The 12,819-nt window shown below is 35.9% G+C and overlaps 1 protein-coding gene across 2 annotated transcripts; it reads right to left on the reverse strand.

The window, feature by feature from the left end:
• Nucleotides 1-1,572: 1,572 nt before the first annotated feature.
• Nucleotides 1,573-11,263, reverse strand: LOC120085642 (pre-mRNA-splicing factor 18). 2 transcript variants are annotated; one of them, XM_039041744.1, is made up of 3 exons: nucleotides 10,308-11,263; nucleotides 2,106-2,525; nucleotides 1,573-1,904 (listed from the first exon to the last, which is right to left on the reverse strand). In XM_039041744.1, exons 1-2 carry the CDS (start codon nucleotides 11,151-11,153, stop codon nucleotides 2,109-2,111), a joined length of 1,263 nt encoding a protein of 420 aa, XP_038897672.1. In that variant the 5' UTR covers nucleotides 11,154-11,263; the 3' UTR covers nucleotides 1,573-1,904; nucleotides 2,106-2,108. The 2 variants fall into 2 exon arrangements, with proteins under 2 accessions (XP_038897672.1, XP_038897671.1); XM_039041743.1 differs by having other exon boundaries at nucleotides 1,573-2,525; nucleotides 10,308-11,262.
• Between the last annotated feature and the right edge of the window lie 1,556 nt (nucleotides 11,264-12,819).

Raw genomic sequence — 12,819 nt, forward strand, 5'->3', positions numbered from 1 at the left:
TAAATAAATGAAACAATTTAATATAAGATAGAAACAAAACCGTGAGAAACTATATTGTAGTTTTTCGACATTTGTCCATTTTTTAGGAACGTTCTTCAAATTTTAGAAACAAATGTAGGAACGGTTATCAAACAAGTCTATTTCTTGAAAAATGAGAAACAGAAACAGAAAACGTTATTAAACGGACCCTAAACTGAACAAAAAAAGACAATAGGTTTATGCTTAGATTTGTCCACATAAATATAAAAAAACATAAATGTAAACCATTTTTTTTTATTAATGAATCTAGCGAAGAAAGCCTATAAATTTTGTTTTTGAAAAAAAATTTAAATTTTAATAGTTAAAATAACACTTTTCAAAATTCGAAGTATAAGCCATTCTATAATTTAGAGATATTTTCGATAATATAACCTATTCACCTCTTAATTTTTTAAATTTGATATATTGCAAAAAGTTAGGGTTCCTTTCAATATTTAATTTAATAGGGAACTGATCGTATCAATGACCTTGCTTGACACGATGAATTATTTTTTATTTATAAATTTAAAAAACTAGACTTATTTTATTTTAATTTTTCAATGCATATTTTCCCCTCAACTTTTCCCTATACCCTCTTTCTATATTTTTAAGTTTTCCTATCCTCTCTTTCTAAGATAAATTACACTTCTAATCCCTAAAATTTAATCAAATTAATTCTTAAATTTAAAAATTAAATATCTCATTTGATAACCATTTGATTGTTTAATTTTTTTTAAAAAAATTAAGTATATTTTATCCACATTTCTTACAATGATTCACATTTTTCTCAAGTACAATGGTTGAATTATTAACCAAATTCCAACAACAAAAACAACTTTTTGAAAGTCATTCATTTTAATTCTCAAAATTTGACTTGATTTTTAAACAATTGATAAAAACTAGATAATAAAAGTAAAATTTGGAAGTGGAAGTTAAAAACAAAAATAAAAAACAAAATAGTCACCAAACATATCCCAACAACCAAGTTTTCAAAGCTTGATTTAAATCCAAGTTAATATATTAATTATTTAACTGAAGGGTGACATGACAACTCATTTCTCCTCACTTTGGTTTATTGTTCTGTATTCTAAAAAAAGAAACTAATTATGAGAAAATAATAATTTTCAAAATCAAAGTAATAACATTTATATTTAAAATTAAAAAAAAATGATTGCTTTCATTTTATTAATATGTTGATTTGAGAATAATAGAAAAACTTATAAGATCAAAATAAAAATTTGGAATATTTGGGTAGAACAACACAATTAATTCCTTTTTAACAAGTACTTGAAATAAATTTACTTCCAATCAAACAAATCCTAAATTAATATGGTCTCGACATTTCTAAGTTCTAAAGTTTTTCCTTTTTCTTTTTCCCCTCTTTTGAGTAATTCATTTTTATTTCAAAAAGAACGGTAGATTGAAAAAAACACCTTTCAAATGGGAATCCACCATTGTGATATCGACTTTATTTATTCCTACTACACTTTGTCATCCTACTCAAAATGCTTGACATTGCACTCAATTATCTACCTTAAGCAAAGCAACAAAATATTAGGTAAAGACTTCAATCTCAATCGGTAGCCAAAGCCAAATGAGTAATAGTTTAACTAGTATAAAGTATGTAATCTCGACCAAGAAGTCCAATATGAATCTCCTTGGGAGATATTGTCAGAAAACAAGATCTCAACCAGTACTTGGACATCGACTTACTGACTACCAACTATGCTGCTGAAGCTTCAAATTACATATCATACAGACATAAAGAATGGCAGCGAGGAGAGGATCTTCTTACCAGGTAGCTATCTTCTGGGGCCACCCTGATTCGAAGCACTTCGTCAGAACACCCTGATTGCCTCCCCCAGATTCTCTTCAGATAGCATGGACTGCAGGTCATTGTGGTTCACAAAGTTGTTAAATTCTATGGCTGTCGACAAAATGTCGTTAGAAAGTATTTGACGTTGACAGACTTCAATCTCAAACAGTAATCAGAAATTGACTCAACGACCAACAAACTACGTCGAAGAGCTTTAGATTACATATCATGAAGACTGTAAAGAATAGCAGCCAGGAGAGGATATTCTAACTTGCTAGCTATCATCTGAGGCGGGCATGATTCGTAGCCTTTCATCAGAACCCGGCTTGCCTCCTCCAGAGACTCTCTCTTCTGCTAGCAGAGACTGCAGGTCGCTGCCGTTTGCCAAGCTGTTAAATTCTACTGCCTTGGATGGCATTGTTGGATAGCGCCGTTGACAGAACGTCATCAATCTCTTGATTGATTGCAAGTATTTCCTTGTTGTTTCATCATTCATGATATGAGCCACACTATTGGTGTAAATCTTTTCACGAGCTGAACGTTCGTGAATACCAACCATAGTGACACCAATAGGCCATGGGGCATTTCCAATGGCCATCTTGATGTATTGATCCATGGCAGCTAGATAGTCTCGTTTCATGCAGCATTCGACAACTACCAACAATGCTTGCCGAATATCGTCAGGAAGAACCTAAAAGAAAATTTAATAATACGTTAATGAAAAGTATCTGCTAAAAAGGATACCTCACAAGATAATTGATTTCAGCAAACCCACATCACAGTTCTCTTGTTTCTCAGCTCTCACAAATGTCAAGTTAAATCTAAGGACATTGTCGTGAAAGCCACAAAAAGAGCACTAAACATAAAAGATCAATGAAGTTTAAAAACACCGCAGTGCAATAATTAATTCCATATAAACATGCTTCATGCCAGAAAATTTTATCATGAAGAAGCTAACCTCAGATAAATAATTAGAAATAAAAAATTTCTATTCAAAGTATATGTTTGTCACATACATAACATTTGTCAAATGATGTCAGTGGTTCGCTATGAACCAGTAAAAAACAAAAAAAAAAAAGGAGAATGAATAAGTAATAGAATAGTAAATTTAAAAAGGGAAGTTCAAGAATGACACTTGCATGTGGTTGACAAAAACGATACTTCAATTGAATTAATTTAATGAAAACAAAAAATATAATGCACATTCCTCACTCCTCAGCCACCCCTGGGAGGGAGGAGGGGGAGCCTAGCAAGTCAAATAGTGCAATTGAAATTAACAATGCCAGCCCACAAACACCCAAGGCTTATTATTCTCCAATGGTTCTCCCCGAGTTCAACAGCATAGACATCTGAATCTCTGACCTCTTAGTTAAAGGTATGTTCCGGTTGGCACATGGGGTTATATGGTTGTAAAAAGTGTTTTAAAAGGTGTCGAGGTGAGGCGCAATTCATAAGTCAGCACACGCTTTCCATGAAGCACCTGGGCACGAAACGTGGGCTTCTCGTAACATTTAAAAAATAATAATAATAAATAAATCACGTACCCTCAAAACGCAAGAATTACTGTGCTTTATGGTTTTTATTTTTTTTAAAAAATAATAATAAACCTAATTGCTTCAACATAAAGTAAAAGAAGTCGAGCCGTTCTATATTCACTTCATGCTGCATGACGGCATTAAAGCTCTGCCATCTTCAGTTTCACATTCACTTCATCAAATCACCATCTCTGTTTTTTCTTCAAAGAGAAGATTAAATGCCACCGGTGGCCGGCCACCCTTCTTCTCCTTCAGTCCCGAATCTCATGATCACAACAGCCACCCTTCTTCAATTCTTCTTCAGTCAGTCAGAGTCCAATTTTTTGGATGGTAAACCTCTGTTTTTTTTTTTGAGAAAAAACAGAGAAGAAGACAGCAGAGCAGAAGCATTTGAAATGTCTGTTTTTTCCAACCTTCAATCATCTCAATAAATCACAAATTGCACGGTTTGTCATCTCAATCGGCCTTAACTGTTTTTTAAATCCAAAAACGTGTTCTATAAAGTTTGTTCTTTATTTTGTTCTAGCCCCACTTCTTGAAAGAGTACCACATCAGTCATCAGACTATCACAGAAAAACGACGGCCACCCTTCTTCAGCCACGAAAGCAACATTCAGATTCCAGTCCAATTCAGCCACCATTCTTCTTCAACTCTCTTTCAGTTCAAGTCTTATTTTTTGAAGATTAAACCTCTGTTTTTTGGTAAAAAACAGAGAAGAAGACAGCATCTCAATAATCTCAATAATCCTCAACTTGAACGTTAGCCAAGCCAAGCTTCGATCATCTCAATAATCCTCGACTTGAACGGTTTGTCATCTCATTTATTCTTTAAAAGTTATGAATTAATTTTTTTTGTGCCTGAATATTTAGTGGTAGCAAATAGCAATATAGTATAAAACAGGACATTTTAGAGAGGAGAAGTTTCACTTGTCATGGCCTATTTAAATAGCTTGGTTTACTCGTTTTGGATCTTTTGGTGCATAAATATTATTATTGGCAATAGACAGTAAGTCGTGGGCTTGGTGACTGTCCTATGAGTTTCTTGTTGTGTGAAATTGGTCATCAGTGATAGAAAGTTTGGTTTAATGTTATCTGAATTAATAATTTTGAGAGCACAACTGGGTGATATGTCCATTCTCTTTTTTCTAATAATTGTTTCATTGCATGCATTGGGATTTTCATAACGTAGATGGCTGAGGATAATATAAGAAAAGATCCGGCATGGAAATATGCTCGATTGCAGAATGACAAAGCTATAAATACATTCATGTGTGGGTTTTGTTCAAAAATAACCAAAGGAGGGATCTAAAGGATGAAACATCTTGTTGGTGGATACAGAAATGCCACAGCCAGTAGAAAATGTCCGGATCACATCAAGGAGGAAATTAAAGAGTATATGTCCAAGAAAAAGGACATTAAAGAACAAAGAAATTAGATTGTGGACATTTATGTAGAAAATTATGGTATCAAGGACGAGGATGAAGATGAAGTGATGGTAAGCAATGTGAATAAAAGAGCGGCACCAAGTGGACCAAGTTCAAAGAAGCCAAGACAAAAGGGCCCAATAGATGCATATTTTACACCGAACCCAGAAACTGGGGTTCAAAATAGAAAGAATGACGAAGGAAAGAAAAAACAAACGACAATGAATACGGCCTACAAAAGGGAAATCAAGGAGCACACCATCCAAAGGATTGCTCGATGGTTTTATGATGCTGGAATACCTCTCAACGCTTGCAGTTATGAAAGTTTTGCCCCTATGATTAAAGCAATAGGGCAATTCAATCCTAGATTGAACCCACCATCTTATCATGAATTGAGAGTGTCATGTTTAAAAAAGGATTTAGGTGCCACTCAGGAGCTCATGAAGAGTCATAAGGTGGAGTGGGTCAAAGTTGGATACACTCTTATGGCTGATGGATGTATGGATAGAAAAAATAGGATATTAATTAACTTTTTAGTTGATAGTTCGAAAGGCACTATGTTTATTGAGTCAATTGATGCCTCATCGTATGTAAAGGATAGGAAGAAAATGTTAGAATTGCTCAATAGTTTTGTAGAGTGCATTGGAGAAGCTAATGTCGTACAAGTTATTACCGATAGTGCCTCTGCAAATGAGATGGCAGGTAAGAACGCAAAGTACTAATTACTTCTTTTGAAATTAGCTAGTACCTTGTTGCGAGACTATTCTTATTTTACTTTGGTAATACTTGATAGGGAGACTGTTAGAAGCAAAACGACCACAATTAGTTTGGTCACCATGTGCCGCTCATTGCACAAACTTGATGTTGGAGGACATATACAAGATCCCCAATATTTGCAAAGCATTAAAAAGATGCATAGAGATTAGCAATTTTATTAATGTACGACCGGGATTGTTAAATATGAAGAGACGATTTACTGATAAAAAAGAGTTGATTAGACCAGCTAAAACTTGTTATGCTAATGCTTGCATCACATTATCAAGTATACATCATCAAAAGAACAACTTGAGGAAGATGTTTACTTCAGATGAATGGAAAAATAGCAAATGGAGCAAGGAGCAACAAGGCAAGAGAGTAGTTCAGACTATTATGTTGGCTAGTTTCTGGATTTTTTTTTAGAAAAGGAAACGGCCTTTATTAATCATTAAGATACAGTACAGGGAATGTGTACTCAAAATCAAGGCGAATACAAAAACCAAAATTAAAACCAAAGGATCAGCAGGTGCACCCGATCATCTCAACTAGGTTGACACCCCCATAGCGCCCTCATCATATCCAACAAAACTGAGGAAACCTTATAAAACTAGCAATAAGGTTAACCACAACAAAAAGAGAACAATTAAATGCTTCACAAGCTAAAGCTGCAAAAATCCAAGAACACGACAAAGATGACAATTACAACAAAAGTGACAAAAAACTAGAGATGCTGCCACATCGAACAACCAAACTAGAAGAGCCGCTAGCTATGCTTCCATTTGAATGAATGCCTGCCAATTTAAACTTATGTCTTGTAAGGAGTAAGCTTCAAAACATTTAGAGAGGGAGCACCAAAGAGAAACATTAAGCTTTGCCGCCTCAAATCGAGCAAACCAAGGAGTTTCCTTACCGTTGAACACTCTGGTTTCTTTCAAACCAAATTTCAGCCAACACTACCTTTATTCCATTAATCCAAAGTAAATTTGAGTTTTTCTTGAGAGTTGTTCCAAAAAGTAGTTGTACATTGCTTTTGAAGGAATTGCCGAAGACCCAAGAAGTGGTGAAGCAATTGAGAAATGCTCTCCAGCAATTAATGGCGAAAATACAATTGAAGAAGAGGTGTTGAAGATCTTCCTCAGCTGATTTGCGTAGGACACACCAATTGGGGGAGATATAAAAAGAAGGCAGCTTCCGCTGCAGCACAGAGGAGTAGTTAAGGGCTCCAAAAAGCATTATCCAAATTGTTATATTAACTCGCCTAGGGCTGTTGGACTTCCAAAGACCCTTTTGAAGGCTAGCTGAGAGTGGAGAGGCCAAAGAAAGGTGGTTTACTAGTGATTTAACTGAGAAGGAGCCATTATTTTCAAGGGACCAAATTTGAGTATCTTGCCTACTGTTTACTTCTTTCTTGACCAACAAAGCTAATAGGATTTGGAACTCTAGGATCTCTTTTTCCTTTAAGGCTCTTATGAAGTTGATGGACCATCCATGAAGAAGTGTGAGAGTCCCAATAGTTTGAGACTGAACCATTGGGGTTGGTGGATAAACCAAACAAGGAAGGGAATCTGTTTTTTAAAGGAGAAGAATCCAACCAAGGGTTTTGCCAAAATGCAATTCTATTCCATTTCCCAATTTAAAGGCTGCCAAATTCTCAACTTTCAACCATAATCTTGAAATACTTATCCAAGGACTGTAGAGACTACAATGAACCTTGCCGGATGTGTGCCAACCAAATTGGCTACTGCCATGAATATTTGTGATGACTTGATTCCACAAGGAGGTTTGTTCTTTCATAAACCGTCAGCCCCACTTGGCTAAAAGGGCCAAGTTTTTAGCTTTCAGTCCTCCTAGCTCGAGACGGCTAGTTTCTGGACTACAATTGTTTTTGCTCTTAAAATATCGGGCCCACTAGTGCAAATACCTAAATTGGTGGATGGTGAGAAGAAGCCTCCTATGGGATATATTTATCTGGACAGAGCTAAGGAAGCTATTGCTAAATCCTTTAATGATAGGAAAGAAAAGTACAAGGACATTTTTACAATCATTGATAGAATATGGGAGCTTCAGTTGTACCGTCCTTTGCATGCAGCGGGATAGTATTTAAACCTAGGATTCTATTATTCGAATCCTAACATTCAGGAGGAGGATGAAATAGTTAGTGGGTTGTACTCGTGTATAACAAACATGGTTGCTTCATTAGACATACAAGACAAGATACTTGCAGAACTATTGTAGAGCTAAGCAAGTACAAGAGAGCTGAAGGATTGTTTGGACAAACTTTAGCAATCAGACAACGAGACAAAATATCTCCAAATAAACCGTAATTTTTAACTTTTTAAGTGTTTAATAACTAAAGGATTACTCAATTACAAGCTATTAATATATATATTATTGGTTTCTAACTATAGTGGAATGATGGGATAACTTTGGACAATTAACTCCAAACTTGCAAAAGTTTGCTGTGAGAATTTGAAGTCTTACTTGTAGTGCCTCCGAACGCAAACGTAATTGGAGTGTGTTTGAGCAGGTTATCTTTCCTCTCCTTAAGCATATTGAGAATTAGTTTTTATAGTTTCAATGACAATGAAACTTTTTAACTTTGTAGCTTCATAGCAAGAAACGAAATAGGCTTGCTCAAAATCGTCTGAATGATTTAGTGTTCATTAAATACAATAAAGCATTAAAACGTCGATATAGCCTTCGGGATATTGTCAACTCCATCTCTTCAAAAGATATTTGATAGTAATGAGTGGTTGATTGGAAGAATGGATGATGATTCTGAGGAGGATGAGCTTATATTCAATGATGATTCTTTAATGTGTGGTGATGTTTCAAGAGCTGTTGGAGCCAAAGAACCTGCCTACTATTCTAGAGCTAGTACCTTAAGAGCTAAGACTAACGTTTCATGTCCACCCTCGTCCTCCACACAGCCACTGACACAAGCCACCCCTACACGAGTAAATTTAGATGACTCTGAGACGGAAGAAGAAGATACAAATGGCTATAAGTCCAACGATGGAGTGAATGAAGATGAGGACCAATTTAGTGATGATGTGTTTGGTCTTTAGGACTCTAAATTTTATTTGTGATCGTTGTTGACTGTTGTATAGTTTTGTGCTTTACTAATATTATAGCATTGGTTATCTTTTATATATTGTAGTTAAGCCTCATTTCTTCCTATGAAGGTTTTCTATTTTGTATACACACACACACATACATATATTTTTATGTTTTTATACATAATGCACCTTTAAAAAAAAACCTGCGCCTTTTTGTGCACCTTACGCCCCGGGCTTTATAAAACACTGGTTGTAAACTTGTGATATATGACTCATCAGTTGGCAATTAGAAGGGGGCAGTAACTCTGAAACAGGTGGCTAGAGCCAAGGGTCTAACTGAAGAGGTTGTCAGGCCAAAAGTTAAGCATTCAACCATGCTAATAACAAAACAGGCAGCAGCCAAATATCTAAACAGTTGGCCATAATCATACACTATAATCGTAAAAAATCTAGTAATGGTTTATTGTCAATATCTACTTCTTACCGCACTTCCAAAGGCAATTGTCAAATGATTACCTTTTTTTTCTTTGGACAATATGTGAGGTGGGGGAATAGAACATAAGACCTCAAGGTTGTTAGTACAAATTCACGCCACTTGAGCTATGCTCATGTTGACATTTTCGAATGGTTACCTAGAAAAGACTTGAACTCCAATAGGATCATAGTGTCAATTTGAATGGCATTCCTAAAAGCTTTTGGAATGACTTTTGGATGGGTACTGATCCATTTACAAATGCTTTCCCAAGGAGATTTTCTATCACCAATTGAAAAACTGCTTCTATCCAAGACATTTATAACCTCCCTAGATTTTGTTTTGGATCTGAAATCAAAGAATGGATCTCTCTCCCATACTTGCTTTCAGCCTTCTACTGAGTGTTCTTCCAGTAAATGAATTTGGCTGTCTGACAAATACAGGGATTTTTTTCCCCTTCTTGCAACTTCTTTTTCAAGGACATAGGGAACAAATGATTCCAAAGAAACCCAATCTTTACAAGGAGATATGTCACTTGAAATATATCCAAAGGAAGTTCAGCTTTTCTTGTAGGATCTCTCTCATGAGAGTATCAAGACTAACAAAACTAATAAAAAAGACTTCCAAATTGGTGCCTCTCCCGAAGACCCAAGTTGAGCTTTATATGCATGAAAGATGTTGAATCCCCAAGCCTTCGCTTCCTCAAGTGCCAGTTAGCTCAGAAACTGCCGAATTACATGCACTTAAACTGCTCGTGCCGAGTGGCTCTTCTCTTTATCATTAACAACCTACTCCCTTGGATGCTTGATAGTAATCGTTTCAGAAAGAGAGAAAGTTCTTTGGATACAGTTTGATAGAACTACTTTTGATTGTTAGGGCTAGAGATGAATACATTCAACAACAAAAGCAAGTTCTTAAGCAATCTTTTGGATTCTCTTATTTTTGTGGCTTTAGCTCGGTGTAAATTCCACGCTCTTTTAACTCATCCATTTAGTACTCTCTTATTCACTTGGAAGGGCTATTTGTAAACATCTCTGACTTGGGACTAACTTCCCTGCCTTATTATAAGCCACTGGCATCACTTTATAAATCTACATGTTCAGAGAGGGGGCCTTTTCACCAGAGCACTAGCGGAGCGAATGAAGTCTAGATATATCATGATGCAGCATCATCAAGAAAATGGAACATTCAACAAATCGACTATATAACTAAAGGGGCAAAAATGTACCTTCTTCCTGCAAAACTTGAACAGAGGATGTAAATAACGAGCACACTGCTTGAATGTTGCTACCATAGACTTCCCTTTGGCCGTCCGCTTCTCTGCTTCAGGCATTTCATCCAACTCCTGGTTCCACTCGTTCAACAACCTCTTAAAAAACACCAATATCTTATCTTCCTCACATAACTCATCAAAATTAGCTTTCATTCTATTTAAATCTTTGTCCGCATCGACCCCACTCGAACCCCCATCGGCACTTTCTTCATCAGCCCCACCTCCATCTCCCTCTTCCCCAGCACCATCCTCCTTCTTCTGCCTCTTCCTCTCACTCAAAATCCCCGTCTTCTGCCGCTTCCTCAACTCTGCAATATCCCGAAGAAAATCATTCGTTTGCCCCTCGGTCAAATCACTATCCACCTCAAAAAGCCCCGCTTTCAGCACAAACTTCAAACGGTCTAGCCGAGCATCATCATCTTCCCCGAAAATCGTAATGGGCTGTTTCAGAAACCGAAGTCTCCGGATCACTTCCTGTCTGGGAAGGACGAGGTTGTCGATGTTCTGCTCGTCCGTTAGGGATTTCGAAGTGGTGGCGGTGGAGTTGATAGCCACGGAGGAGGAAGTGGTGGAGGCCGAGGCTAATGGATTGGATTTGGAAGATGTGGAGGTGGCCTCAGCGGCGGCAGCGGAGGTGGTGGATTGTCGGAGAGCTTTAGCCTCCAATTCGCGCTTCTCTTTCTCGCGTAGCTGTTGGATTTGCTTCTGTTCGATTTCAGATCGCTTGAAGACGCGCTTGCCGCCGGTTTCGGTGGCTAGGGCTTGACGTTTCTTCAGAAGTTCTTGCTTGAGGAGATCCATTGATTCTGCTGCTTCTCCGTCGCCGGAATCCCGTTAGGGCTTTACTTTCGGAGCTCTGATTGGAAGAGAAAGGGGAAAAACGACTATCGAAAAATAAAGAGCACTAAGCTTAATTGTGATTTGTTCGTCTTGCTTTATCCTAATATGTGAGTTAAATTACATTTTAGTCCCTACTTTTCAACATAATTACATTTATACTCCAAGCCATTATAAATTCTATTCATAGTTACAATATTACTGACCTTTCATAAATTTTTCAATCTTTAACGCAGAAGGCAAGTATACTTATCATCCCCTCCCCACATCGATATCGTATAAGTTTTTCGTCAAACATTCTAACAGATTTCTGGTCTTAAGTATCTAAGTATAATGGTAATATTTGAATTTTAAATAGTACTTGAATGAATTGAGATCACATCTGAATAAAATAGATTTTCAAGATATGAGAATGTGGTTACTAAATACTTAAAATAATTTATAGTTGTCACCTATACCAACAAAATGCACATTTGTTTTTTGTGGTCATCTCAATTGTTAAGTTAAACATTCTTAACATAGAGCAATTCTATATAAGGTGACTTCATATAAATTTTTCTAAGAAGTATGTGAGTGACAATGTCGAAGATGTTACAATCTAGGCTCAAGACAGTACACTAATGTTTTAGCTTTTGAAATGAAATGAGCATTTTTTTAAAAAATGACAAATTTTAGAGTTTCCAAAACAAATGACAAATTTTAGAGCTTTTCTTTTTGTAATGGTTTATAAGTTATTAAACTCCGAAGGAAGTAACAATTTAGCAAATGAACTTTAATTTGAAATTATTTAGTCACTGTTCCTTTTCAAACTTGTAACAATTTAGTCTCTAATGTCTAAACTTTAAAAAATCATTGTTGGGATGTATATCATAAAGTTTCGTAGTCAATAAGTTATTTGAAATAATTGTTAATTACTTTATGTATGTGGTCGATGGAATTTGTCACCTAATTTCAGACCAAATAATTTTAATTGTTCCTACCTAATTTTGCAGTATTGGTAGCACGGGTCGAACTTAGGGAACCGAAGAGTTTCCAAATTAAATGGTTTACAAGTCTAGGTAACCAAAGGGGGTTGTGAGATTGATTGATTGCAATAAAATTTAAAATGGCATAAAAGTAAACATAACAAAGTGAAAATTGAAATAAATATGTGAAAAGACCCTAGCTTGGGTTATTACGAAAAAAATTTCTATTCAATATACTCGATCATCGAATTCTCATTATCATAATTAAATATTTGCTTACATCCAACTGAACTAATTGGAAAAACCAACTAATTGCCCTAATGAACTAACTAGTCCAAATTGAATTGATGAAAAGCATGCAAATTTAAGTTTGTCCCAATTGCATTAAGATCTAAGGCAAAGTTAAGTTGAATATTTATTTCAAGCGCCTAATTAAATATTCATTCAATTCAATCTCAAGTTAGTTAGAACAATACTTATCGAATTTGATTTGCGATTTACCCTAACCTATCGCTTCTTGGAAATCAACATAAGATTAAATGTCACGATCAACATAAGATTATAATTACAAACTACATGACCCATGAGATTCAGGGCATCAACCCCACACATTTAAGGAGTTAGATATGGACAACATGGTAATTTTGGCCCACACACTTAAGGAG

This window comes from Benincasa hispida, chromosome 9 (genome assembly GCF_009727055.1).
Source record: "Benincasa hispida cultivar B227 chromosome 9, ASM972705v1, whole genome shotgun sequence".
Lineage (NCBI taxonomy): Eukaryota > Viridiplantae > Streptophyta > Magnoliopsida > Cucurbitales > Cucurbitaceae > Benincasa > Benincasa hispida.

Coding starts and splice junctions, on each gene's coding strand:
- LOC120085642 (XM_039041744.1), bottom strand. CDS start 11,153: ATGGATCTCCTCAAGCAAGAACTTCTGAAGAAACGTCAAGCCCTAGCC. Junction 2,526..10,307: donor TCAAGTTTTGCAGGAAGAAG/GTACATTTTTGC, acceptor ATTTTCTTTTAG/GTTCTTCCTGACGATATTCG.